General features: G+C 36.2%; 1 protein-coding gene across 1 annotated transcript in view; it reads left to right on the top strand.

Moving 5' to 3' along the window:
- The window catches only part of TMTC2 (transmembrane and tetratricopeptide repeat containing 2), a gene marked incomplete at both ends in the record, with an annotated part of 87,144 nt that overhangs the window by 42,127 nt on the left and 18,737 nt on the right, over positions 1–26,280 (top strand). The window contains one exon of the mRNA XM_009582795.1: positions 17,682–17,838. Coding sequence (XP_009581090.1) covers positions 17,682–17,838 — 157 coding nt within the window. The remainder of the gene's footprint in view (positions 1–17,681; positions 17,839–26,280) is intronic.

The raw sequence follows: 26,280 nt of genomic DNA, 5'->3' as shown, positions 1-26,280 counted from the left end.
CTGAATCAAATTCTCACTCAACTAATCCATTTTTATAAAAGTTGTGACTAAGAAGGCTAAAAACATCCCCAGAAAAACAGTATTCAGTTACAGGAGAAATGTAACTTCTCTGAAACATGCAAGCCATTGTTTTTAAGAAAGCAAACATAGAAAGATTTTATTTTTGTAGTATTGGGGGTGATTCATTCATCATTGAACTAATTCTGAGAGGATTGAAAAATACTGAAAATACTATTTATTTTCTCCATGAAAATCTTTATTACAATGAATAAAGTATTTGCAAAAAAATTATACCCAGTAAAGGAACAACTGAATACAGCACAGATGTGTTAAAATATATGTCCACATTTTGAACGTCATCTTTGCTTTTGGAAACATCTTCATTCTGCAGAGTGTAAAAGAATGAAAACACTTTGGTACAATAGCAACACCAGCTGAAATGCAGCTTGGGTGCAAAGAAAAAAACAAATCTGTCTAATATTATTTTTCCAGATTTAGAACTAACTGTTCTCTTAATAATGTTCATGATTGGCCTTATTTGCAGTAGGTGTGTATTTATCTTCTATGAAGTAATTTCCAGTCAAATTTCAGAAGAGCAGTATTTTCTGTAGAATATAGTGCTACTGTGGAGGTGGGAATCATTTGTCTTAAACTCCACTGAAGAAGCAAGCATTCTCAAGATTATGTCTATTGATTTCCAAATAGGCTTCACGGAGTTGACTTTCCTCTGGAGAGCCAAGGGGGAGAGAGGAATCCAGGAAGCAGTTCGGAGAAGGAATCTACTTTTATTTGCTATGAATCATTTCTTACAGGACTCTCTTTTCCTGCTTCAACTCTATAGGTAACCTACAGAGACTAGCTTCCCTAGCCCCTGGATCTTTTTGAATACTTTCCAAAAAATGCATTCCCACATTGCATGTTTACCATGATCAAAACAAAATCATTTTAGAGCCTTCTCAGTGAGAAGCACATATGTGTTTGTTCTAGCAATGTTGGCTTGGATGTATGTTAATCACATTAGTCTAATCTTAACAAATTCAGTTGCATGAAGAAATGAAAGTGTGTTTCTAGGACAGCAAGACATTTATGCAGTAATTATTCTGAGTGGGAGTATTGCTGAGGAAAGTCTGTATTCAGAGATGGTTTCTAGGTGCCCTACATCTTGTAATGTTCACAAACCAGGAAATTGTTTTAACAAGTTGTTAGGCGCTCTAAAATGTGAGCTTTAAGCTCGCTTTGTTGTGGAAAAATCAGTCATCCAGAAACTCTCTTTAAATTGGCATTCTTTACAAGAATGTGAGATATTGACTTAAGCTTCAGCTTTTATTCAACTTTTAAGACATCATTTGTGTAATAGAACTGCATTTCTAATTTTTTAAGTCTGAACGTGAAGCAGCCAATGTTTAAAAATCTGCTCTAGAACCCCCACATATGGCCAATGGCTCTTGAGAAGAAAAGGCACTTTGAAGTACGACCTCAAGAGTATTAAATGAAAGAGAGCGCACCCGAGCCTTAAGACTTTGAGCCACCACCTTGAGCTGATTGGCTTAGAAGCATTCCTCAAGGAGGTGCCATGACCTGCAAGTCACTACCATCCCAACCACATATTAGTGCTGCTTGCAATCTGCAGCTCATGACAGCTTTAAGCCCCATGTCATCGGCACATTGTCAGAAACAGCTGTTTCCACTCTACCACTTCAAAAGGGCTTGATTAAATGTCTTACTGTAACAACATACATAAAGACACACACATAGAATGAGGGGGAAAGGAGAAATGTACCTATAAGCAAAATAAATACAATTTCCACTGGATGGTTTAATCATGATGTGGGAGACTAAACCATTGCTTGACTTGAAGGGTTTATGTAATCAGTTAACACAATATCATATTAAAAAGCAGTTTCCATAAGTGCTTCTTTTATTTTTTTCCCCAGTGCTGGAATACAGATTTCATGTCAAAGGCTCCAGGCTTGCAATAAGCTCTACCTCGAGCTGTCTAACAGTTGAAAGAAGAATCCTGGTGATTTCCAGATAATTGACTGTATTTTTATAGCCACCTTATAGATAACATGCTTTCAGTGCCTCCTTATGGAAAGTGTTCATAATAGATGGGTTTTATTCATGGCAAGACCTCTAAAAATGAATATATTTCTGATAGTACATACATCTTTAAAAAATAAAGTAGATGTTGGATTTTGTCTTGAAACATATGTAACCAAGATCTGCTTTATTATGTATTTTTATCTTAGGTGTTTCCATGCCAAATTTCCCTATTTGACTTTCTCCTGAAAGTCAAGTAATTCTCTCATGTAGCTTTACCAGGCTAGGAGTAATTGTGAGGGAGACGGCTTTAATGCATTTTTCCAGCTTTGTTAAGGTCATGTCCTGTTATTGCCAGGGAGAATTTTCACAAAACTTTTAAGAGCTCCTGCTATGTTAGTTCTGCTGCTGATGGCAGTAATGGATGGGTTAACAGTGATTCTTAAATTGTCTGCAGCTGATCCTCAACTGACAAAAAACTGGCACTGTTCCACACTTCACTGGATCCAATGTCCTCCTCACACTGCTCCAGGGATACTGCAGATCCCTCACCGATGATGAATCTATTGCTCCTGCAGCTCTTTCGAGCAAGTCTACCTAGTCGCTGTTATCCAAACCCAACTGGAGAGTCTTGCCATCATACTCCTTGCTTCCAGAGCATAGTACAGATAAAGCTGACATGGTCCTCTGGAGAAACAGTACATATATGATTTTTACACTATGTATTATTGCCAGTAAAGTATGACACTTGCCACTTGAGAATGCTTGTTTTAAAATGTTCTTCTGTCTGTTTACCTGTTTATTCAAAGTAATGAACATATGGCAGTCTTTCATCTTTATGTATTGGTGCCATGGAATGACCACAGAGCTGTATTTTTAGGTAGTTAGTATCCAGCAGATTCACCTGTTCAGTTGTCTTCCATTACTTGTGTCCGCCTTTACAGAAAATACAAAAGTGGGCCATGTGGGGCAGGTGGAGCTTCTGCTGATTGCCTGCCTGCCCCCTGAGCTGCTCCCAGCTTCTCCTGCCCTGTGTCAGGGCTGCACAGCTTCCCACTACCAGGACCAGCTGCTGCTAAGCCTCGCATTGTTTAAGGCTTCCTCCCAAGGCTGCCAAACTTTCTACCTCAATGATATGAATGGCTGTGGATTCCTTCCAGCCCAGCAGCACTCTTGGCCTCCTGAAAATGCCTCCTTTCTTTTCTCCTGGTGAAGGTGTGAGGAATAAGAAAACTTCCCAGGATCGAGTTTTTCCTCTCTTCCTGCTCTGTTGCTTCCTAAAGACTGAACCAATTGTTACAGGGCATGCAGGACTTTTAGGGACTAAAAAGGGTACTGTGGCTTCCTAATGAGAAGATAGACATGACTGATGTGAACTGTATTTCCAGATGGCATACTTCTAATAGTTTGACTTCAGACAGATACAGGGGTGGGAGGCTTAGGCATGGATCGGCTCTACGGGGAGAGGAGATAGTGGAACACCCTGTGAGAAAAGAGGACACCACTCTCTGATCTCATGAGAGAGCACTTTCTTGGTTACTGTGACTTGCATAGACTTTCCCTGTTGACAGGCAATAAAAGACTGACTCTAAGATTTGATATCAGAATAGCTGTGACATTTTTCAGCCTGCCTAGCAGAAGGCTGACTTAGCCTAAAGGTTGTGCAGAATGGAGAAATTCAAGACAATTAATATTAACTGAATGCAAGCTACCCTTCATTTCAGGTAGAAAGGCTCTTCAGTGTTTGCACAGAAATAGCAACGCTTCTCCACATAAAGAGTTTATCCACACATGAACTCTCTCTGCCCCTCCTGAGCTGGAAAGCTTTTTAAATCTAATCTGGCCCCCCAGCTCAATTTTCTGTTGTTGCTGTTGTTGTTGCTTCACCCCTTTCAGGTCCTTATACTCAGTTCATCCTTCTTGTCTGGTGCTAAGTGCAAGGCAGATATGTTATCTCTGTCCAGCTATTTGGCAAAAACTCTGTTTATTCTTTTGAACAAAAAGTTATTTTTCTATATTTGCAATTATATTTGTTCATGGTCCTCCTAAGTATTTTAAAGACACATTTAGTTTTTTTGTCGTGCACAACTGTCAGCTTCAAGACAGGCTTGTGTACAGGCTGTTGTTCTGAATCTTAAAGTATTCCTACTTCGGCAGAGATTAGTGCCTCCCACCTTAAAAAAAACAACACACAAACCAAACAAAAAAAAACCATATAGCATTTCCCATCTCTGTGATCTCCATCAGGGGACAAAGAAAGAACACAGGCTATAGGAATGGGGATATTTACCTGTATAACTGAAGCACAGTATTGGGATGAGTTGTATAATTTGGAAACCAATTTAGTCGGTTGTGGAAAACGGTGAATTTCCTTTGGGAAATACATGAGAATATTTTATAGCCTTACCCCAGAAAACTCTACGTGCATTTTCTCATGCACTGTAGCAGCTCTGTGAAAGCAAAGATTGAACGTGCTTTTGGCTGATGACGGAGTACTTAAATCTGGTTCTCGAAAGCTGGAAATCATGTCATTACAGTTCTCAGCTTCAGTTTTGTGAGAGTTAGATTATGGGGACTTCATTTGTACTCTTTTCTTCTGATTATACAAGCAGTTAAATATGCAAATATCTGAGATCGATTGGCTCACTCAGTGTAATTTGTGAGCTTTGGAATTGAATTAAAATGCCTTTAAGTTGCTGTCTATTTCCCATCTAGAATAATTTGTTGTACATTGATATCCTAATCAATACATAAGTATTTTGTCTGTGCAAGTTCTAAATGACTGAAATGAAAATACATTTGAGTTTCTTATGTTTACACAGATATTGCATTGCAGTAACACCATTGACTTGTTTAGAGTTGCTTCTCTTTCTCCTGCACGTGAGAGGTAAATTGGGCTCTGTAGTTCCTGATTTCTTCAAGTGAAATTATGCAAGCAGCTATGAACTCTTCTTAACTCTTCTTAACTTAAAACAGTAAACTGCATACCCAGAAACACTCTGCAAAGTAAGCCAGAAACTCGTTGTCATTGTGATTTGGAGTGCTTTTTGTTTCATTTTTAGCTATGAAAATGTTTACAAATTTCCCATAAATATTAATCCTTCTACAGTCTAATTATTGGCGTAATGTATTTTCTGAGTCGTTCATCTTCATGAACTGTAAAATGTATAGACATGCTTTTCTTTACGGGCGGAACAAATGTTGGAAATAAGCAACTATATACTAACTCCTCTTTTCTAATCTAATTAACCTTTAGATCTTTATTAAATCATCAATTACTCTTACCAAGAACATTGAAACAGTAATTTTATGCTTAACATGTAATTTGAGAGAAAGAAACTCTCTGATAATTCACGCGCTATTCGCTTTGGACATAGGTCGTATAAGGTTTTCGGTATGTCTGGTGGCAATCCCTTGTGCTGCTTGAGGCTGCTAGTAAAGTCTTTTCTTAACAAAAAAAAATACCCCAGAGTATTTTGTTTTAGGCACTCATTTTCTGTTGTAGGCTCTGTTGCCCACAGTGTTCAAAATGTTTATGTGACTAAATCTCCAAAAAGACTATGTTTTCAGAAAAATCATGAATGTTTATTATTAGTTCAGTGATGTTTCCTAAGAAGTTAATCACCCAAGTCTTAAGGTATAGGTTCTGTTTTCTCTCCAGGCTCTGTATCTGTTTTCTCTGTATCCTACCTAGATAGAGAACACTGTTCTTCCGATCCCATCGGACGATTGTAATTCTCAATGGATAGGTCATAAATCCTCCAAAGAGAAGAAATTCTCATACCAAATAATACTTGAGCTATTTTATTGTCAAGACCTTGATTCAGAAATTTTGTAGGACTGTGCCTTAGTTAACTTGAACGGAAATCTTAGTGTCCTCACATTTCTTTTTCCGTTTTTTAATACATATTTTCATTATGCAAATCTGAAGTCTTTATCTGGTATATAGATATGTTCAGTCCACCAGTCAAAATGCAGGAAAAAGCATGTGATGTCAACTAGGCCTGTGTCTTGGCGTGCAGATTTGTTTCATCTAGCGTTTTTCATCCACATATTAGTTAGACCAATAACTTCTTTTTTCTATGATTACTTTTCGGTATGAAAATAACTGTGCAACAGTTGTGCTTGTACTCAACTATGATGTTCATTTACTGAATAATTAAAAAAATAGGTTTGCAAAACTAATAGGAAGTCACAGCCTAGATTTGTACTATTGATTTACACAAAATGAATCATCATGCTTTGAGATGATGGGAGGCAGTAGTTTGTAAATATACAGTCTCTTTGCTGAAATTGTGAAGTGAAGATGGTGTATCATGGATAGACCTATGCACTTGATTATGATTGACAGTCTGATAGTAATATTGCAGGGGTACTATGCTGCCTGCATCTGTTCCTGGAGAGAGCGAGATTGGCTTTGCCGTGTGAGTGTAGCCGTCAGTGTCAATAAAAAATAAAGTGCCATGAAATATAGAACTCACAGCAGTAGATTAGCATTTCAGAAATGAAACCATCTGTTTGAACTCAATTAAAAGAGAATCCAGCAAGGTTTTTACTAATAGAGTATTCTAGTGCTGATTCTGGAAACAATGCAATGAATTTATTATGCAATTAGAACTGATAAGAAAGTGTTTTTAATGCTCATTAAATAAACCCAGCAACAGTACATTCTTAGTAGGATGTTTTGCAATAAATAACTTCCTAATTTTCTTCCTAATCTATAGTTCTGATGTATTTCTCATTATAGGAATGATTTTTAGTTGTGGCATATCCTATTAGATTTTTTTTCCCCCACAAGTTCTGGAGAACTTATGTTTTGGTTTCACAAGATGGTTTTGATGCAACTGCTCTTCTCCCCCACTTTCCCACACCTCCGAGTGTATCTAGGTGACTGAATAGAGGAAAATGCCCTACAATAAAGCTGTTTTTTGTCTGAGATCTGCCTGAGAAGAACTGTATGTTTGCAGACTGCTAGGAAGAAGATGGGTGGCAGGTGTCTGGCTGAAGTAATTTTCTTGGAATTTGTCTGTAAGAGTAACTCCAGTACCAGTTTGAATGTATTTTTCCCTGGGAAAGTTACAGTCTAGAGATCAGATGTCTGCTAATGAGAAGTTGCAGTGAGGAGGGGATGGATAGCTTTTCATTTCCCCCAAAGAACAGTCCCTTTTTGTTGAGGCATTGTGAGCCACTGTATATTGGTCAGCTCTGCATATTGTGTTTACATGATTCTATTTACCACAGTTAATTTTACTGGAGAGCAAATACACATTCAAGTGTACCTACCCTTTTGAAACATGTCTTCCGTATAATGAACAGCTCTATTACTAAGCTGAGGCAGTTTTACTAATTCTTCAGGTGCTCCAGTAAAGATTGTCTTCCTGTAACAGTAAGTAACTTTAATCTGACATTATGGTTTGTAACAGTGCCAGTTGCCTCAGCATCTGGCTGCCTCAAACTCACTGAAAACAATTACAGCGTGAAAGAAAATAAAAATCTTTTCCAGTGTAACGACAACAGTAAAAATGAAAATCCACAGTAAAACCCCAAATTAAATTCCATATGAAGGTTTGCTGTGTGTCGCTTAGATTCTGTGGGGTAAATGATTGATATATTTATGGTGGAGTTATTTGGTGGACTTTTATTGTAACTCAGTAGTTCTACTTCATTTCTTCACATTCTAACTGCATTTAAATACACTTAAAATTATCAGACTTATTTTTTTATCATTTTTGAAAGATCAATACATGATTCTTCATTCTGTTTGAAAAATTCTGTTCTGATAGCTGCATTGGTGGAGTTTTTTTGCTGATTAGTTCACAAATTGGATGTTTTTCCCATAATAGAGGAAGAAAATGCTTTCTGAACAGAGATTATGGAAATTGCACAGGAGGCAAACCTTTTGATTTGGGGGGAAAAATGATCTTTAACAAAAAGACTGCTGGTAGAGAAGATCCAAAGTTCATTTCTGTAGTATCCTATGGTGTTCATATAGAACGGGTGGTATGTGTAGTGAAAATATATAATGAGAAGGTAAATTAACCTGAGCCATCGACTGCAGAACTGCATAGCGATTCTAGTGGCCCTGGATTGTAGTTTGCTCCAGCCATGGAGGGCTTTTTCTAGGGAAGTTTGGAGCAAGCATCTGGTTTCACTGAGTAATTTTTGACATTGAATTTCAGAGGCAGGAATTGAACTTTAATTTCTTGGTGCTAGCCTTGCAAGTATTAGTTGTCCTCTTACGCCTTCAGAAATAATTAATTAAACCTTTTTAAAAAGGAAAATGTAATTCACAGTGTTGCTTCCTGTGTCCATTTCTTAAACACGTAGTTTGAAGAATACAGAAAGCTTCTGTTCAATAAACAGCAGTTATTGGCATATTCAGTACCAAGTGCAACCTTTCAGAGTAGGATGTGTAGATCTACCACTGAACACATCTTGCTGTTATTGGTATTAATTACTCACAAAGCACTCTAAACATATGCGTCACTGATCCGATGTGGTAAATAAGGCTGCCCTAGCAGAAAGTAGTTTATTTTTTTACGAGTCACAACCTTGTAAAAGCCTAGCGAGCAATTAGTGCCCAGTGGTCTTACTATTAGTGACCAAAAAAACGAATTTTAGAAACTACAGCCTTAAAATCTTTAAGCTACAAGAATAAAAATTAAATCCTTGCACTTACCCTGGAAGTTAATAATTTTAATATGTACTGTAGATTTAATTGCTAAATACTACATAGGGAACACCTGCAGGTTACTGGCTGCCAAAAAGTAAGGCATGAATTCTTATGAGTTACATGGAGCGCTGTAATTCAGCATTTTGCAAAGTACCAATAGTATGTGCCTCTTTTCTTAGCTGCTCTTATAATCCTGTGGGTAAAACTGAAGTCAATACCGTGTGGCCATAACCTTTTTGCACTATGCAACAGGCATGGAAGTGATAGGAGCCAGATGAAAAAGGACAAAGGGGAAGAAAAAAAGTTTGATGTGCAAATACTTTAAGGTTTTCCATGCAGAAATTTCAGAAAAGAAAATATCGATGAACAAGATTTTTTCAAGCGTTTTCAGCTGTGTCTACTGTCTAATGAAAATGAGTTCCTTGAACAATACATCATCTCAAGAGTTTTGTTATTTATTTACAAAGTTATGGAGTTAGTTTTTATTTGCAAAATTGCCTTGGTGACATTTCCACATGCTGAAGTTGCATTTTTGGACCAACTTGAAAATACCTTCAGACACTATTGATAAACTGTGTTGTTATGGAAATCGTATCACTTCATGTGATAGACATCAATTGTACTTACCTGCCAATGGAATTATTACCAATAGAGGAATAATGATTGATTCTGTTGTCTAGGGAAAGTTAGCCAAAAGAAAGTGTGTCTATGAAGGCTAAAATGAATGAAGTGGAATGAAGGCTAAAATTCATCTTAAAACATCCTACAATGCCTAATAATCTCCCAGTCTTTTCTTTTTTCCTGTTTCTGTAATCATCTAATATCACGCTTTTTCTGTGGACACTCTTAATACTGATTGCGCATGATATAATCCTTGAACAAATTAGCAAGATTCTCACTCTTTGTGCTCAGAGCAAGTATGTCAAGTTGCATAATGGTTTACACAGTATGCCTGAAAGCTATACCTTACAACTGCAAATACCTAAATAGTTTTGGAAAACATACAGCAATATCAATATTAATCTAGTTCTCAAGCATTTAATTCAGCTGACTACACTTGTCAGCCAAAAGTACAAAGTCTTGTATGACACTTAACATTCATCTGAACAACTTGAGTCAAAACACTGGAAATCTTGTGATTTTGAGATTTCCTTAATTAGAACTTAGCTAACTTTTCAAGGCCAGAAATTAAAACTTCTGAAATTTTAGTAGTTGGCTGTTCTGCTTAAAAATGGAAGCTCTAATGCACTACTTCATATGCCTGTGACTAGCATTTTGAAAAACTTTACAGCCTTCTGTGGGTACTGATGTATTTGATCAGTATCTGGCCAGAAATAGACAGAAGATGCATTCATTCTCAGCAGTCATTTTTATTTTCCAATGACATTGTATTTGATTGAAAAAAACCCCTTTTTTAATGCTAGTAGTATATACTGTGAGTATAATTGTGATCATAATCTCAGACATCTGTAGATTAGAGTTTTCTGTGAAGGTTAGCCAGTTTTGATTGTGTTAATATGGACAGCTATTCTAATCAGCCCTGTATGTGTGCTGCTGGGTGAAGTAGAGTATATTCATTTTCTTTTAACACTTTATATTTCTTTAAATTAAAAGTGGGGTTTATCTTTAGGCAGTAACACAAAGCCATTTATTTTTCTGGTTTCCAAGGTTTAGAAAGAAAGTGCATACAAAAATACATTTACTAACAGATTCAATTTCATTTTAAAAAACCCTTACTTTTTCTTAATAGGACAAAATTCTGTTCCTGAAAGATTTTGAGCAATTTCTATTTGTCAGTATGGTAGTACAGATGACATTTCTATTCAGCAAGTTTCTCACTTGCTGGGAGACTTCCTAATTAGCATGCAGTGTACTTGTGTTAGGTAAGGTAAAGAAGTTGTTAGATGTTTTATGCCATAATCGTAGCTATGTGTTAAAATTATCAAATTGCAGACATCAGAGCACAGTTGGATTTCTATAAACAAAAATTAAGTCATTTGAAGATTTTTTTTTAATGAAATCCTAAAGTGCTAGGAAAATTGGATAAGATTATCATATCCTATACTGATGACAACATTTGAGCAGGAAAGCTAAGAAGTTTAATTAGAAACACTTTGAGGCCTGGAAAATGTTTTTTTTTTTTTGATATAACCATAATAAATACTCATAGCGTATGTTCCTGTTTAGCTTTTATTATGGTAATACAAGTATGTTATCTAAAAATGTCCATCATGGTTTCTATATAAACTGAGATTGATTACTAGGACATTTTTTAAGCATAAATCAAAGCAATTGATGCATGGCCATTGGGGAAAAAAAATCTAGATACACAGAAATTACAAATGTAAGTACATTTTTGTGGGACTTTTTTAGCTGTTGTTATGATCTGCAGCCTTTACCAGTTGTAACGCATGCTTTTGTTATTTTGCTGATGTATAAAACTGTATACTCTGAATTTATATAAAGGCCAATGGTAGATAGCTTTTCAGCAGCAAGTTGTAACATATATCTATATATGCTTGTTTGGTTTTGGATAACCATGTTTTTAAAACTCTGAGCAGTCTCTGAAGGTTAAGATGAAAAAGATGTTGAGGAAAAAAATCTCCACTGGCTGGAGAACATTGATGCTAAAATGTCCCCTATTGATGTGATAATTTGAGAAACAAAGTAGACTGCTTGATGCTTCCTTCCCATGCCAAGTCTAGAACGCTTCCCTGACTAACAGCTGTGGGTTTCCTTCATGATGCCGATGTCTAAATCTACAAGAAAACTGAATAATTTCACGGTATGCTTGTGGATGAAAACTCCCACATCTGCCACCCATAAATACAAAGAAATGGTAAAAAACCCTTCCTTTACTTTTTAATTTCTGGTTTTAAATGTACATATTCTGTAGTTTGTAATTGTAGACAGGATAGTCTCCAGTGTTTGAAAGCACACAAAATTAGATGAATACAAACAATTTCCATGTATGTTCTCCTTTCACCAGGCAGCTTAAAGTGTCATCTGCTTTGAATGTCTGGATGAGAATGTCCAAATGTAAAATAATAAAAAAATTATTTAAAAAAAAAAAAAAAAAGTACATGACCTAACATTTATGTAGTATCATCAGTTGTTAAGGTGACCAGGTATTAACTTGTGCTGTTCTTCTGCCTTATAAACTTTATATGTTACCTTAACATGAGACTATTACATAAACAATATTCAACAGAAACTATCTATTTTTTCTATCTATCTACTTTATTTTCTGGGTGTTTTCTTTTTTGATGTACTTCTTTTTTTCTGGAGGGTGTTCATTTTCCCTGGAAGTTAATCATTTGTTACTTTGCTACTCTTTCTGTTTAATGACATATTAGTAAATAATAACTAAGGTTGTTCTCTATCAGCATTAGCAACGTAATACTCTTAGAGATGATGAATGAATCCAAGGATCCACTCCCCTCTAGAGCCTAAGCTGCTTGTTAGTTAGATTTATATGGCTATGTATGTTAGTCAGTCTTAAGGTAATTAGATTGGGACGCAGGCTCCCTTTGCAGCAGAGACGTTTAGGTCCATTTCTGACTAATACAACCGTGGAAACTGTGCTCTTTGCAATGTTTATTCAAATTAGTACTTGCAGGGAGAATGTTTTTCTCTCCATTTCCCCTCTTCACTATTTAAGCTGAAAGCTGTTGTCGACCCAAAAGCATACTTACAGAAATTGTTCATGAGCAGACTTGCAATTTAAATAATGTACTTAACTGTCGTAGAGGAAAAGTTGCAGAGCTTTCTTCCATTTTAAGAGTTTACAAAGATGCTGATTTTTTGTTTTCCAGCAGCACTGAATGCTTTCCTGTCTGGGCTGATGACACAGGAATCCCTCTCAACTCTGAATTTTATGCTTTTTTATTCTCTCTGATCCATAATATTTTGCCATACATCCTGTCATCTTGTTCCAGAATGCTTTTTACACCAAGTTATCTGTTCCTAGACAATTTACTCTTGTCATCTTAGCCAACGTACTGGACATAAGTGTCTTAGTTATGATTCATGTGCTGTTTGGAACAAAATATCAGACATAGCATATGCAAAGTGCAGTTCTTAAGAAGCCTTATAGCAGAGAGAACCAGGTAGAAACATGAGTCTCTGGAAAGAGTAACTGGCACTTGGCTTATCTGGCAACACTAGGTCACTTCTACAAAAAGGTCTACTTGCATGTGTCACTGCTGAATTTACAGTGTTGTCAATGTGTTACATTGGAGAGTAAGATCCAGTTGGCAGCAACCATCTCACTGCATGTCCCTCCCCTGCCCCTCCTTCTACCTTCTCTGCCCCTCCATGTGCTTTAAAGTAGTATGCTTACATCTTGGGGCAACTCCTAGGTCATGGTTTTACTCAAAAGTTGTGAGGTCTGTCAAAAGCAAGTGCCACCCCGAAGTGATTCTGTTGTCCACAGTTATCTTTAGCAATAAAAAGGGAGCTGCTGACATTTTGATTGCTTCAGAAAGTACTATGCTGTGCTACAGCAATAACACCAGTAATAAAAGTTCAAGTGAAAATTCTTGCCATCACTGTAGGAGGATAAAAAAGGCGTGACAGCACATTATCCCATGGTCACTGATAAGATGAAGCAGTCCACCATGCTTTGCTCTCACGCTTAGTGAGCCATTCTACAACTAATACTTTGCTGCTTCACTACTCAGTCATTGTTCCTCCTATGTATCTTCAGTTATCGAAAAGAAATATCTGAATTCTTCACCCATATTTAACTAGAAGTGCTGGGATGAAATATTCACATGTGAATGACATTTTGTGTCGTTCTTTAAGTATGGACTTTACTCAACAGGAACCTTAAAAGAACAAATGTCCTTAATTGCACTGTTTTAAAACAAAACACTTAGCTTCTGTGTTTCTGATGGGTTGGCCATGCTGATTACAGTATTCATTAAACAGTCCTGGGGTTGTTTTGAAACATCTACAAGATCGTGCACTGCAGTAATTCATTAAGAGCAAGACAACTATTGGCAACATCTTTTCAGTGACCTTTTAAAATGGCTAAGTGAGAAGTAGCTTGCACTTGTGATTCTACTGGAGTAAAAATTGGCATGTTTTTCTTAAAAGCACCCTGGCAACAACAAAATGCACTTTCATCTCAGAATCTGCTGCCCTGGCCCCTGTGGTGTTGAGCAGAGAAGGCCATCTGTAAGCAGAGCTTTGGGGAAAACAGTTCCAGATTTCATTGCTTGTGTTTGGGCTGTTGTTTGTTCATACTTGTCTGCCATGCAAGAGGTATTTTTGAGCTGGGTTAAGTGTTTATCTATTTATTTCTCTCTCCATAACTTCTTCGGCATATAAAGGAGTAAACTCGTCTTCTTCTGTTTGGGACTGTTCTTCTGATATGGCATATGTGGAGCCAGAGTTGATGTTCTGTATCATTAAGATTCATTCTGTTTTGTGGGTCCAGTACTGCACTTGGTTACATTTTAGTGTAATCCTGAAATACTACTCAGAATTATTTTGAATTATTTGGAGATTCCATAGTTCTCTAATTTTAGAGACGACTTTAATTTACGTTAAAACTTCTGCATACCCCAAGGCTCTCCTTTTATTTTGGTAGTATAGAGGAAGTTTGAAAGAATTGTCATCAGTGTAAACCAAGAACACCTCAGGCAACTAAATGCATGTCTTTTGCTGTTTTGTTATTTGTTAACTACTCTGTTATTCCTCTCCCTCCTCCCTAGGAGCACCTTCCCCCACCCCCAAAAAAAACCACTAAGGAAACAAGCACACCACGATAAAAATGCTAATAAAGGGAATAATTCCCAATAGACCATAAAAGACAGCATTTATAACCCCGATAGAAATGCCAGTCAGCTTTTTTTGATGTAAAGCATCTGTCTCCAAAAGGAAATGAAGGCAGGCCTGTTTCTCCTTTCAAGTCTCTGAAGTAGTAGGTGGTGTCATTTGTTATACAGTGCTACAAGTCCCATGTTATTGCACTGGTAGCTGCCGACTGCCTTTGTTAACATACTGAAAAGTTTTATCAGCTGTCTTTAATAAAAGACAATATATGTGGAAAAAAAACTATAGCAAATGTCTCTTGCTCTCTTGTCCTGAGACCATCATTTATAGCTGTCAGAGAGCGATGGCACTGATGTATAATCTTGCAGTCACCCAAAATTCTTGAGACTGTTACGATAAACCATAGATGCTGGGGTGGCTGATACCCTAGAAAGTTAGGGAGCAGTCTTTCCGAAATCCTGTGCACTTCCTCATTTGAAACATGAAGGAGTTGGAATGAACTTTCAGTACCACCTGAAGTGAGTTATCAGTTCACATTTTCCATGGACACATTTCTTTAGAGCATTAATGGCCTAAAATTTGTTGGGTCTCCCGGAAATCAGGAATGATGAGTAGAAGTTAGAAAATTTCATGTTCAGTTAAAAGGCATGCAGTTTATTCTTTTTCTAGATGTTTTTGTTGCTTGCTGTAGTGAAATGATATATCAAATTAAAGACACAATGGCAGAAGAGTTTTCTTAGCTAGGCATATAGTGTTACATATATGTCATTCTTTAGAGTACTTGATTAGTACCATAGACATACTATATTTTCAGGGGGGTGTGAAGGAAATGGAGAGGAATTCTGGAAGCCGTATGAGACAACTGTGTTACTTCCCACACAATAAGTTTGTGGATGCTGTAGAATTAGCCCTGAGCACATTTTAACATGTGTCTTATTTAATATGAGTTTTTCTAGGTTTAAAGTTTTTTGATCCTTATCCATTGTAAGCTTTGCCTAGATGCAAACATACGCACATAGTTATATTTCAAGTGAGAAGAGAGTTCTGTGTCAATAACCGTGCTCTTGAAAAAAGCTGTTTTATTCATAAACTCTAATTAGACAAATAAGGAGCACAATTAGTGGCAATGGACCATCCTACTCATGATTTGAGAAAATTCAAACAATCTTAAGTCTAAAAATAAATGAATAAATAAAATATGTGGGTATTTAAACAGCCATCCATATACAGTGGAGCTGCTCTCCGATCATTCTTCACTTATATTACTTCAATTAGCTCCCAGAACATCTGTAATTAAGGAGTGCATTATTCCATTATAAAATAGTATGCAAGACTGGCACTGCAAAGGTGGAGCTATGATAATGTGGCTGCCGATATGTGTTGTCCATAGCAAAGATTACATTTCAGGGGCTTAGTTTTCCTTCTCTGTACAGAGTATGACTGAAGAGGAAATTTTGGAAAGTATTAACTGGGAAAACTTTATAAAATCCAGCTGGTCTTTTTTTGTTTTGATTTTTAGTAGAACAAAGTAACTGACTTAGGGCTGGTGAAAATAATCTGTCAGGGTAAAGCAAGAAAAATGAAATCTAAAAATAACATCTTCAGATTCCACTGCATTAGCATTATGATGTTTGCAATAGGGAGGGCTGAACTCATTTTGTTTTTGCTTAATTTTGAAACCGGAAACCAGTTGTTCTGAAAATTTGATGTGTCACAGTTCTTTATGAGTTTTTGTGATGCATATGTTAATAGGTGAAAAGAAGCAGGAAGAAAGCTGAAAAAATATGAAATATTTGTAGGATAGAGAATTTTCTGAACAACACTTCCACCACAAAATTTAGGTTTTGGACACAAGAATTATGGGGTTTTTTTCTGAAGCTTGATTCAGAAGAATAAGAGTAATGAGTTTAACTTGCTAGTGGAGAGGTCTGGAACATAGGTAAGTCTTCCTCATCCTAATGACTTCCTATTACCACATCAGTCTGGGAGACCAACTCTGGTGCATATTTTATTGGCCTTCTACCTCACGTATTTTCCTAAGTAATTGTCACTGAAGGGCTTCTAAAGCACACCAACACCCCCACAGAGTAGTCTGAAGCTGAGTTTCCATGTGGCTTCACATTTTGAGTATTGCATTTTGATCAGAACACTTGTGAGTGAGGCAAACACTTATCCTCTGAGGCAAAACTATGTGACTTCGAAAGTGAGTGTTCCTGAAGCTCATTGGAAATTATGGTGACCTGAGGGGGAGAACCATGGTGAACTTTGTGTAGTATTTTTCCCCTTTTTCTTTGAAATGCAAGGTACTGGTTTGGCAAATGCCTTTACTGTGCTCTTACTAGCATGTGAATACCTTAGGTACTTGCAAAAAGGTAGGTTAGACTGTTCTCTTCAGCTTCATAAATCTGCTTTTCTGCCCTTATAATATTTGTTAACTCCAGTAACCAGGCATGTTTAATCATCATGAACAACCTATTATTTCATAATGGAATAATCTAAAGATGCAAAAATAAAAACAAGAAACATTTTGACTTAGCTAACGATGGAAAAATTGTTTGTAACCTAAGAAGCTTTTTAATGGATTTGTTATGAAATTTTCACATCTTTTATAAAATAGCATGTGTTTCCACCATGTTAATTTTATTCAATTGTTCATTAAGAAATAATTGCCACAGCCTGAATCTAAATGGATGTCCTAGGACCCCTGAACATCCTTAGAATCTGAAAACAGATTGTATTTTCTACTAGTTATAATTAAGACAAAGAGAAAAAAGGGATGAGTTCCAATGTGTTAACTATTCCCAATGATTATAAACTCTTTATTGGCAATGGGTTGAATTAAAATTAAATTCCTGTCTTTAATCCACTCTTGGATTACTTTAATTTTCTCTTGGAAACTGTGCTATGCCGACATTACCACATGTAAGGCTTTATGAGTTCTGTGTTTTCTCATTAAAGAGAGAAGTCTATGTCTGTATACACCAGAGCTTACCCTGTTTAAAGCACAAAGTATACAGCAGCTGTGTAGAAACTTTTTCTTGTTATCTCTATTTGCTTAAATTGCTAAATTGCTTCCATGAAAAGTCTGCAAACATAAGGGAATAATTTGTTTAAGTAGAAGAAGATTGTCTGAAAAGAAAAACTGAAAATATTCCTAATATTTCTCCTTCGCTTTTTTTCGTACCAGTATCCAGCTGCCCTAATGAATCTTGGAGCCATTCTCCATCTGAATGGTAAACTGAAAGAGGCTGAAGAAAACTACCTCCTTGCTCTTCAACTTAAACCTGATGATGTCATCACTCAGTCCAATCTTCGCAAATTATGGAATATCATGGAGAAACAAGGTTTGAAGACATCCAAAACATGATGATGAGAACTCTGATCTTTTTTTTCGTAAATTGATTAAAACCATGAACTAGAACTTCCACACGGTTGTCCGATCAGAGGACTCATTGGACTTGACTGCAAGGATCAGAGGTCTGAATTGCTGCTAGAAGAAGCTATTCTGCTTTTTTGGCGTAAGTTTTTTTGCTAGATAAATAGAAAAAGGGAGACTTTGAGATATTCATGAAGGACTTGTTACCCCACAAAAATACTTAGAACCATAGCACTTTGAGAGAAGGTGTTTTGGCATATTTGATAAATCATTGCAAATCCCATATTGCTCACTTTTGGGTGGGTACTTGAAATGTATACTGTCATAGAAATACTAGGGGAAAATTGTGCAGTATACACTAAGCCATATGGGAGTAAAAGTGGTAATAGTAGGTTAAAGTATTTTGCTGATACTGTAACTCATTAAAATGTATACTAAATCCAGTGCGTTTGCAGTTTGTCTTAATGCTGCTGTATCTCACTTTAGGACCACTTGCTTACCAATTTCACAGCTTATATGGCCAATTTTTTTTTTTCAAACCTGTCACTTGTGATTAGATGACAGCATTCATAATTGTTTACTGAGAATATGCATATTGTTTCAGCTTGTTAAGTTTTAATGCAGTTTTCTTGAGATACACAATCAAATGGCTGTGGGCTAGACAGAAGGAGCAAGGAACTGCCCATATTCTACACCAGATGTGTATGTAGAGTGGTAAAAAAAAAAAAAAAAAAGTCCAGAGGTATGATTTAGCAATACAAGCAAGACTGATGTTTGCCCTGATATCAAAAGTGTGTGGTCAGACTGTCATCTTAAGAAAAAAATAATTTGTGTTATAGAACAATGTGTTTGACTCTCTTTGCATTGCTGATAAGACCAACTTTAAACTGGACTCTGCATACAGTATTTTTGCAATAACTCAGCCAAGTAAGATGATTGAAAATATTAGTGCTTGGATATGCTACAAATGAGACTTCATGAGCAACTCAGAGAAAAGGGAATGTTATACTTTGGTGAGGCTAGCAAATAACTGAAGGGACTGGATTAGATCATGCTTAGAACAGTGTAGATCAAGAGAAATCTGCGAAGGTGATTGCCAGTTAGTTTTCACAGTTGTGGTGTTTTAAAAAATATTACCTATTCAGTTTCTAACCAAATATTAGCATTCTTTCTGTATTCTGACATGTGTGCTAGCAGCAGAGCTGTCAAATATCTAAATATGCTTTTGGTGAGGTTCAATTTATTTCTGTTTCAGAATGATTTGGCCTAGTTACTGTTTTAGTCTTCCATTTTTAAATGTAAAAATAATTTATTTTAAATTCCAGTGTACTGAAGCTTTAGTCAGTTTTTTCCAGGCCATTTGTTAACTGCTTTCTTTCTTTGGAATAAGTATTATTGCTTGTAAGAAAATTTACCATTTCATTTAATGACCTGTTGGTATCTGCTTCAGTGTTCTTTTCGTAATGGTAGATATAATGTTAAAGTGGTAGGGCACCTTGAACTGAAGCTTCTTCAGGATCTTCTGTTAAAAACTCTCTATTACTGAAAAGGGGTTTGGGGTTTTTTTTTGCTTTTTAACTGTTGAGCACCATTCCAACAAAACTGTAGAGAAGAATACTTTGCTGTATTTATTTATTTATTACTTGACTGCAGCAACGTTACCTGCCATTAACACAACAGTCTATAAGTGTTGCTAGTTCTTTTATTTGGTTTTCCTTGCATTTTTTGTGGTTAGTGTGTGTACCTAACAGGAAAGGGGACACATGAGTTATACTCTACCTTCTTGGTCATTCTCCCTTTACACTTGGATTTTAAATCTGTATTGAAATAGATTGGAGAGTAGCTGTTTCAAAGTCAGTATAGTAAGTAGTGTGTGTTTGCTTTTCTTTCCTCTTGCTCGCTAAAATACCGTAAGTTGCTAAGTTTACAACTGGCCTGCCAGAAGGGCCAGAGGGGCAAGATTGTTTGGTTTTATGGAGTGTGTCAAGTTTTTCTCAAATAATGTTGTGGCTGGAAAAGCAAAATTGAAGGATCAAAAGTTGAATTTCTACTTTATCATTGAAACCAGTGTTAGAATACAATGGTAGCTTGAACTTATTCTCCTGCTTTACTGACTTTCTGGAAAAAGTATAGAAGTAAATTAGATAGTAACTATAACTGAACTCAGTATAAAACTGTGGTATCCTGCAGCTTTATTTGCTTAACAGCCATCAAACTTCGATGGCTTCTTGGTCTTAACCATTCACTATGTTATTTGTCTCCTTCAACTTGTACTCATTCTTGTTTAGTAATTTTTATTCATTGCACAAAAGGGGAAAGGGGGAGCACTCCTGTGATGCAGTGTCATGCTTGCATTGATAACTGGTTTTGTTTGTTTCTTTAAAAAAAAAAGAAAAGAAAGAAAAAAGGACTAGCGTAAATTTAACAAGAATGTCCCTGAATACATTTTTTTAATATAGGTCTGGGCTTGATAACTTTCTTCTTTTGGGATAAATTTAAAACATGTTTAAAATATGTCTCTCTGCTCAGGGATTTATGGTGGATTATTGCAGACAGTGCTAAAAAAAAAAAAAAAGAGCACAAGACAAGTTTACTAAATTAAAATTTTATTTTTTGAAAAACTGTTATTTGTATAAATTATCAGATTTGTAGGCTTTCCTTTTTGTAGAAATAATTGTTTATGTGCATAAGATGAGAGGATTTCAATTTTGTTTTCAATAATAAAGCATTGATAACTAATACACCGTGCATTCCTTTATCTGTCACTGTAACAACTTTTTTTTTTAATTATTCTGAGTTATATTGACTATTTTATGTGTGGGAGAACTATGTAGCGTAAGTAGAGTACAACCTATCACAGCTGGCTTTCTTCTATACTCTATTACAATTATACTTCAGCTGATATTTTCAAAAAGGTTCTCTGGAAGCATTTTTTAATATTTCTACTCACTAAATCTAGCCAAAGGGATATGGTAACTATTATTTTTATTGTTGTTTCTAAACTCTATGGGAATAAAAGCTGATGAATAAGGTATATTTATAAATTATTTTTATATTGACATGCAAACATAATGTCAGTAAAAATGCTTTAAAATGTATAATTGGCTACAAAAGCTGGAAAAAAGACTTCATTTACATACATGGTCTTTTTAGTGTCTGAGATCACCTTTCTCTCGTGCTGCAGTGTCACATGATCAGTTTCAAATCTGTTGCCTTCCTGCGCGGGAGATGTTATGAAGTGACATGATTCTTTGACCTTTTGGTTTTCTCTTAATCTTCCGTGGACAGAGCCTTCTTATCTCAATGGACCTAACACTAATATTCTCATACCTGCCTAGTTCTGTTGCATTCAGGTCCTGTGCATTGACAGATTTGCTCTACAGTTGAAAAATGTTGATGGGCATGAGTAGAGCATTAGGGAGGCTTTGGGTCACTGACTTCCAAATTCAACTGTTATGCCTTATTTTTATCAAAGGTCAAGCCTCGGCTTCAGATGTGGTCACTCCTTGCCTAAGCAGGTTTTGATGAAATGGCAGATGATGTATACGGAGCATGCAAAGAATAATCTGATTATTCTGTCACTCCTTTCTCATGGAAATAGAGTCTAAACATGTGCTTGAACTCCTGCTCTGGCTTCTTATCCCTAAACCCTTCTCTGTGAGATCCTGTTCTGTCTGCCTTGCGTTGTGCTTCTGATATTCTTGTTCTTCCAAGCATCACACTTTTTGGGCAGCAGATACCTGATACATCTCCATTTCCGATGGAGGCACACGGCAGCTCTGCGGTGGCTTTTTAGTCCTGCCGTCTTATACAGACCCATCTGAACTTGCTCTCTGTAGCTGGCATAGATGGCTGTTTTACTTCTGGGGTTTGAACTGGTATAATGGTAAGGCACTAGATTATTCTACGTAAATATACCAGCTCATGTGGATCTGGCTTGGGACACTCTAACATGGCTCTGTGTTGTAAGCATTCCCATAGCAGCTTTGCCCGACAGGCGTGAATGTAGGTAGCGTGAAAGAGTCTTTGCCTCCAGTTCAAGTGTGAGAACAGTCAACAACAGCTGAATTACTATGTTTATTTTGCTGCATCCCTAAGGGTTGCAAAGGAGAGATTTTAGTGAGAGAATCTGGAGATTTAGAAATAAATTGTAGGAAATCTAAAGAGAATCCCATATAACCATTTACCTTTTTGAAACTTCTATTTCTGGTCCTTTGAAATAAAATAGAGACCCCACTCAGATGTTATACAGGCTCCCTCAGTTGGACTGACCCTGTGATTTGAAAAGTCCCTGCCTTGCTATACACTGATACTGAATGTTTAACCTCTCTGAGATTCAGTAGTGTGACATTGGAAGAATATGTTTTAAGGAATAGAATATGTCCTATGTTAGGCAGAGGGTGGGGAGGGAGATGTCAAGGAGGAGATGCAGACATTTTTGTGGAAATGAGTAAGAATTTTAGGGGGACAGGCTTTATTCCAACAACAAAGAAGGAACCCCAAGATCAAGTTATGCGAGAATAAATGACAGGAAAAGGTATGCATCAGTAAATTAAAAAAAAAAAAAAAATGCAATACAGACTTAAAAAAAGTTCTTTTGGTATAATAATAGATCAAAACCAAATATTAGCAACCAGAAATGCTGGCCTGGGAAGATGGTATAATAGAGTTGAGGACATAACAATATATGCCCCAGGAAAGACTGAATATATGCTTCAAGTTATGCCACTTGATTAGAAAATCTTTGCGGTGTGTTTGTTTTCAAATTTCAAATTGATGTTTCTCCCTTCCCCATATATTCTTTATTTTATCATATTTACCATGTCGCGGTGCACTGGCTCTTTGGTGGTACCACAGTTCTAGAATTGGACAGCTTTGAAGGTTGCATATGAGGAAGCATTTCAGAAGGGCAGAAACATCAGAGTGGACCTTCTAGAAAGGTGTAAGATAAAATAGATTAAATCATGCATGCTTGCTATATACTCATTTGTTTTGAATAAGTTTCAGTGACAAAGCGTAATTACATTTACTTACTGAAATTATTGAGCTTACAGATCTTTCTGGGCAAGGTGTGAAGATTAAATTGTTTATATTTACAAATCTGTGTCAGTTTGTGTGCATTTGAGCACAAATTTATGTTTTAAAAAACCTTAAGATTTCCTTTTGAAGAAACAGGTGTGGAAGCCATGTGCAGTGAGAACATTTGTGGGTTGTTTTTTCTTTTTATTTTATAGAACTTGTGCATAAACCTATGTTTCCTTGCATCACCAGTCTCTTAGCTGCTGACATTCTATTTTTACATGGATATTTTTGTTTTTCTGAAACTCTGAACCTGATTGTATGAAGCAGTGTTCCTGCAGAGTTTGAATAGTTTAAGCCACAGGTTCTGTTTTGAGCTAAACAGAAATGAAACTTGGCTTTGATGGCTAAACTTAAGTTCAGTTTTGATTTCAGGAATTATTTAACCCAGGTAAACAGATTTTTCAACCCAATAATACAGTGATTTGCTGTGCCAGGTAATCACAGGAAGTAGAGATTCTTTGAGAGGCTTTGCTTGTTTCTTCTCTATATTTGTTTTCCTGTCAACAAAACATTTTTTGTCCTTTTCTGGAGAAATAAATTTTATTTTGTCTCTAATTTTCTTGAAAACAGATGTTCCTGTATACCCAGTATTTTTCTTTATTACAATGAGAAATTAAATTTACATAGAACTGATTTATTTATTATTTTGACATGGTTGTTGCAACCACAACCACAAGTTTCTCTACAGTACATGAATGTATAATACAGTGTATTGTTCCTTATATTAAATCAATTCCCTCTTCTGGTTTCTGTCCAATATGCAAAGCCAATCATTACAACGAAGAGTCACTTTTGCACACCCACAGTTTCTGGAATCCAGCATTGTTCTTCCTATTGTGGCAGTGAATATTTTTGTATGACAACACGAAGATGTAGGATGCTAGAAAATATGTCTTTTGCTGTAGAATTGGATCTTTTCTTTCTTCTCAACCACCATAATTTCATAGCTTTTTTTGTCCTTTGCTACTCCTTAATGAAAGAAAGTCTTTAACAATTTGATTTTTTTGAAAAAAATAAACATACTATTAATAACAACAGAGCTCTATGAATGGCATTCATACCTTAAAGTTTATGGATAGTGGCATGTGTCATTAAAATGACAGAGCATAGTGGCTCTGTCATTAAAAAAAATCTGATATTTTAATTGCTGTTCCTCCCTCTGAAATGCAGTTTCTCTATGAAGTTTGTGAGTGGCAATTAATCTTTTAGCTGTATAACTGTAAATCTGTTTGTGTTTCTGGATTTTTTTTTTTTTAATGGAATAAGTCTCCTGATTGTTGTTCTCATCAGTTGAAAGAGTATTTAAGATATTCTTGCATAGAATAATTGTTTCCCCTTTCTCTTCTCCTTTGTTAGTTTTATGAATAATTTAGAGACTACAAGAGGAACTGCTTTCCTTGAAGCTAAAGGCAGAGAACAGCTTTGGGTGTGAATTGAGCTTCTCCATCAGTTTTGTGCCTTATAGCCAAAGATGTTAAAAAGAAATAAAACTTGTTTTGCTTTTTTGCAAAGACCATAAACTATGGACCATTTAGGTCTACACCAAGACTCTCATTAGTATAAGTTTTAAGGATTGATGGAAAGATTCAGTAACTGAAAATCTTGTCCACCTTTTCTAACTGTATCAGCTCATCTAATAAGAGCACCTTTCCATCTGGATCTTTTCCACCTTTGCTGCCTGTCATTGTTCAATCTAAGAAATACAGATGGGTCAAACGAAGATCTATTGCCGCAAATTCTTCAGATGGGTCAAACTTTTTTGCCTGCAGTGTTATGACTAAAAAACCGCCAAACATTTTCTTGCCGATTTTCAAAAATCAAAAGTTTAAAAACCCAAGTGAGACTACTTAAATGAAAAGTTGTTTGCAAGTTTTTATTGCTTATCTCATGAGATTAGGGTTGATTTACAATTGACTTCAACATTCTAAGAATAACTCTATATCAAGTCAACAGGGTTTGCATTTCATCATGCTAAAGACATGCTTTATACACATGTGTGCACATGTATGTTCCATTTGCACCTTCACAGCTGTTTTGGTAATCTTCCTGGTCAGCACTGCACATATTTACCCAATGGATTTGAGTAAGTTATTTACTATAAGTGTTCTTCTGATCTATATGAAAACTTCGCTCTATTTCGCATGGGAAGAAGAAAAAGAGGTCAAGCCATGTGAAATCAGATGTATACTGTTCAAGATTTTTGTGGTCTGTCAGTAATGATATATAAATGTCAATTAGAGGTGACCATATAAAAGTACATTTTTGTTTAACTCAGTGAAGCTGGTGATTTTGAAAAGGGAAGTAATCGTAGCCTCTGCAATAGAATTGTTAATATTTAGATTTACAGACAGATTAGCTTACTCAAATGCTTTTTATATTGATCAGTGTAATAATATTTGATAAAGTTCTATCATTTTTTGCTGTTTACTTACCTTGGTTTTTTATCACAATTTCAGTTATAGTGCATTTTTTAATCTACTGTTTATAAACTAAGGTATATTTGAAATAGTTTTTCAATTAGTCATTTGAGAAATGACTAATAAAAGATGTCATCAAACAGATCGTCTTTTTTATATTTCTTTTATTCTGAGGGAACTTTAGGAATAAGGACAAGGAAGGAGAAGTCTTGTGATTCCGTTTAGTTACTTTTTAGCTTTGTTCCCATATAAACATATAATTAGCTGTACAAAGCCCACAGTGATCCACAGAAAACTGATGGATGCACCTGGGCCCAGGTAACTCCAAGTGAAGCTATGGAAACATATCTCACGTTTCCCTGGAAGCGGCACAAAATTATGAAGCAGGATCTTCACACACTTACGCCAACTGCAGCTTGTCAGGACGTTTAACATAATTTCGCTAATCCTGAAATCAGGTGAGCCCACCTGAGTCTATTTCTGAAAGTAATGCATAAGCTAAGTGAAGGTCATACCTGGAACACCTGGGGTGTAATACACTAAGTCTCAAAAAGGAGTACTGGCAGGAATTGCATCAGAAAGTTTTCTTTTTTCTGTGTCTTTTGAACTGTTAGCCTTCTGGCCTGCCAAGTGTGAAGATAACCGCCTAATGGCTGGTATGCTTGGGTTCTCCGGTTACATAGCTTGTTGCATGTACGTAAAGATTTGATCTTTCATATGCAAGGTATGCTTGGAAAGGGTACACAGGGACTGCAAAAGCATGATTTCTACTGTAAATACCTTTAGAAACTGGACAAGTGTTAATTGACCATAGGGAGAAGCTGAGCTGGGAGAAGCAGGCTGGACCTTGATAGTTCCCCGGTGAATGATCAGTGAGACAGGAGGGGGAAGCAAGTGCAAGTTGGCAACCA

This window comes from Fulmarus glacialis, unplaced genomic scaffold (assembly GCF_000690835.1).
Source record: "Fulmarus glacialis isolate BGI_N327 unplaced genomic scaffold, ASM69083v1 scaffold11948, whole genome shotgun sequence".
In the NCBI taxonomy this organism is placed as follows: Eukaryota; Metazoa; Chordata; class Aves; order Procellariiformes; family Procellariidae; genus Fulmarus; species Fulmarus glacialis.
This window is presented reverse-complemented; position numbering and strand designations above follow the sequence as displayed.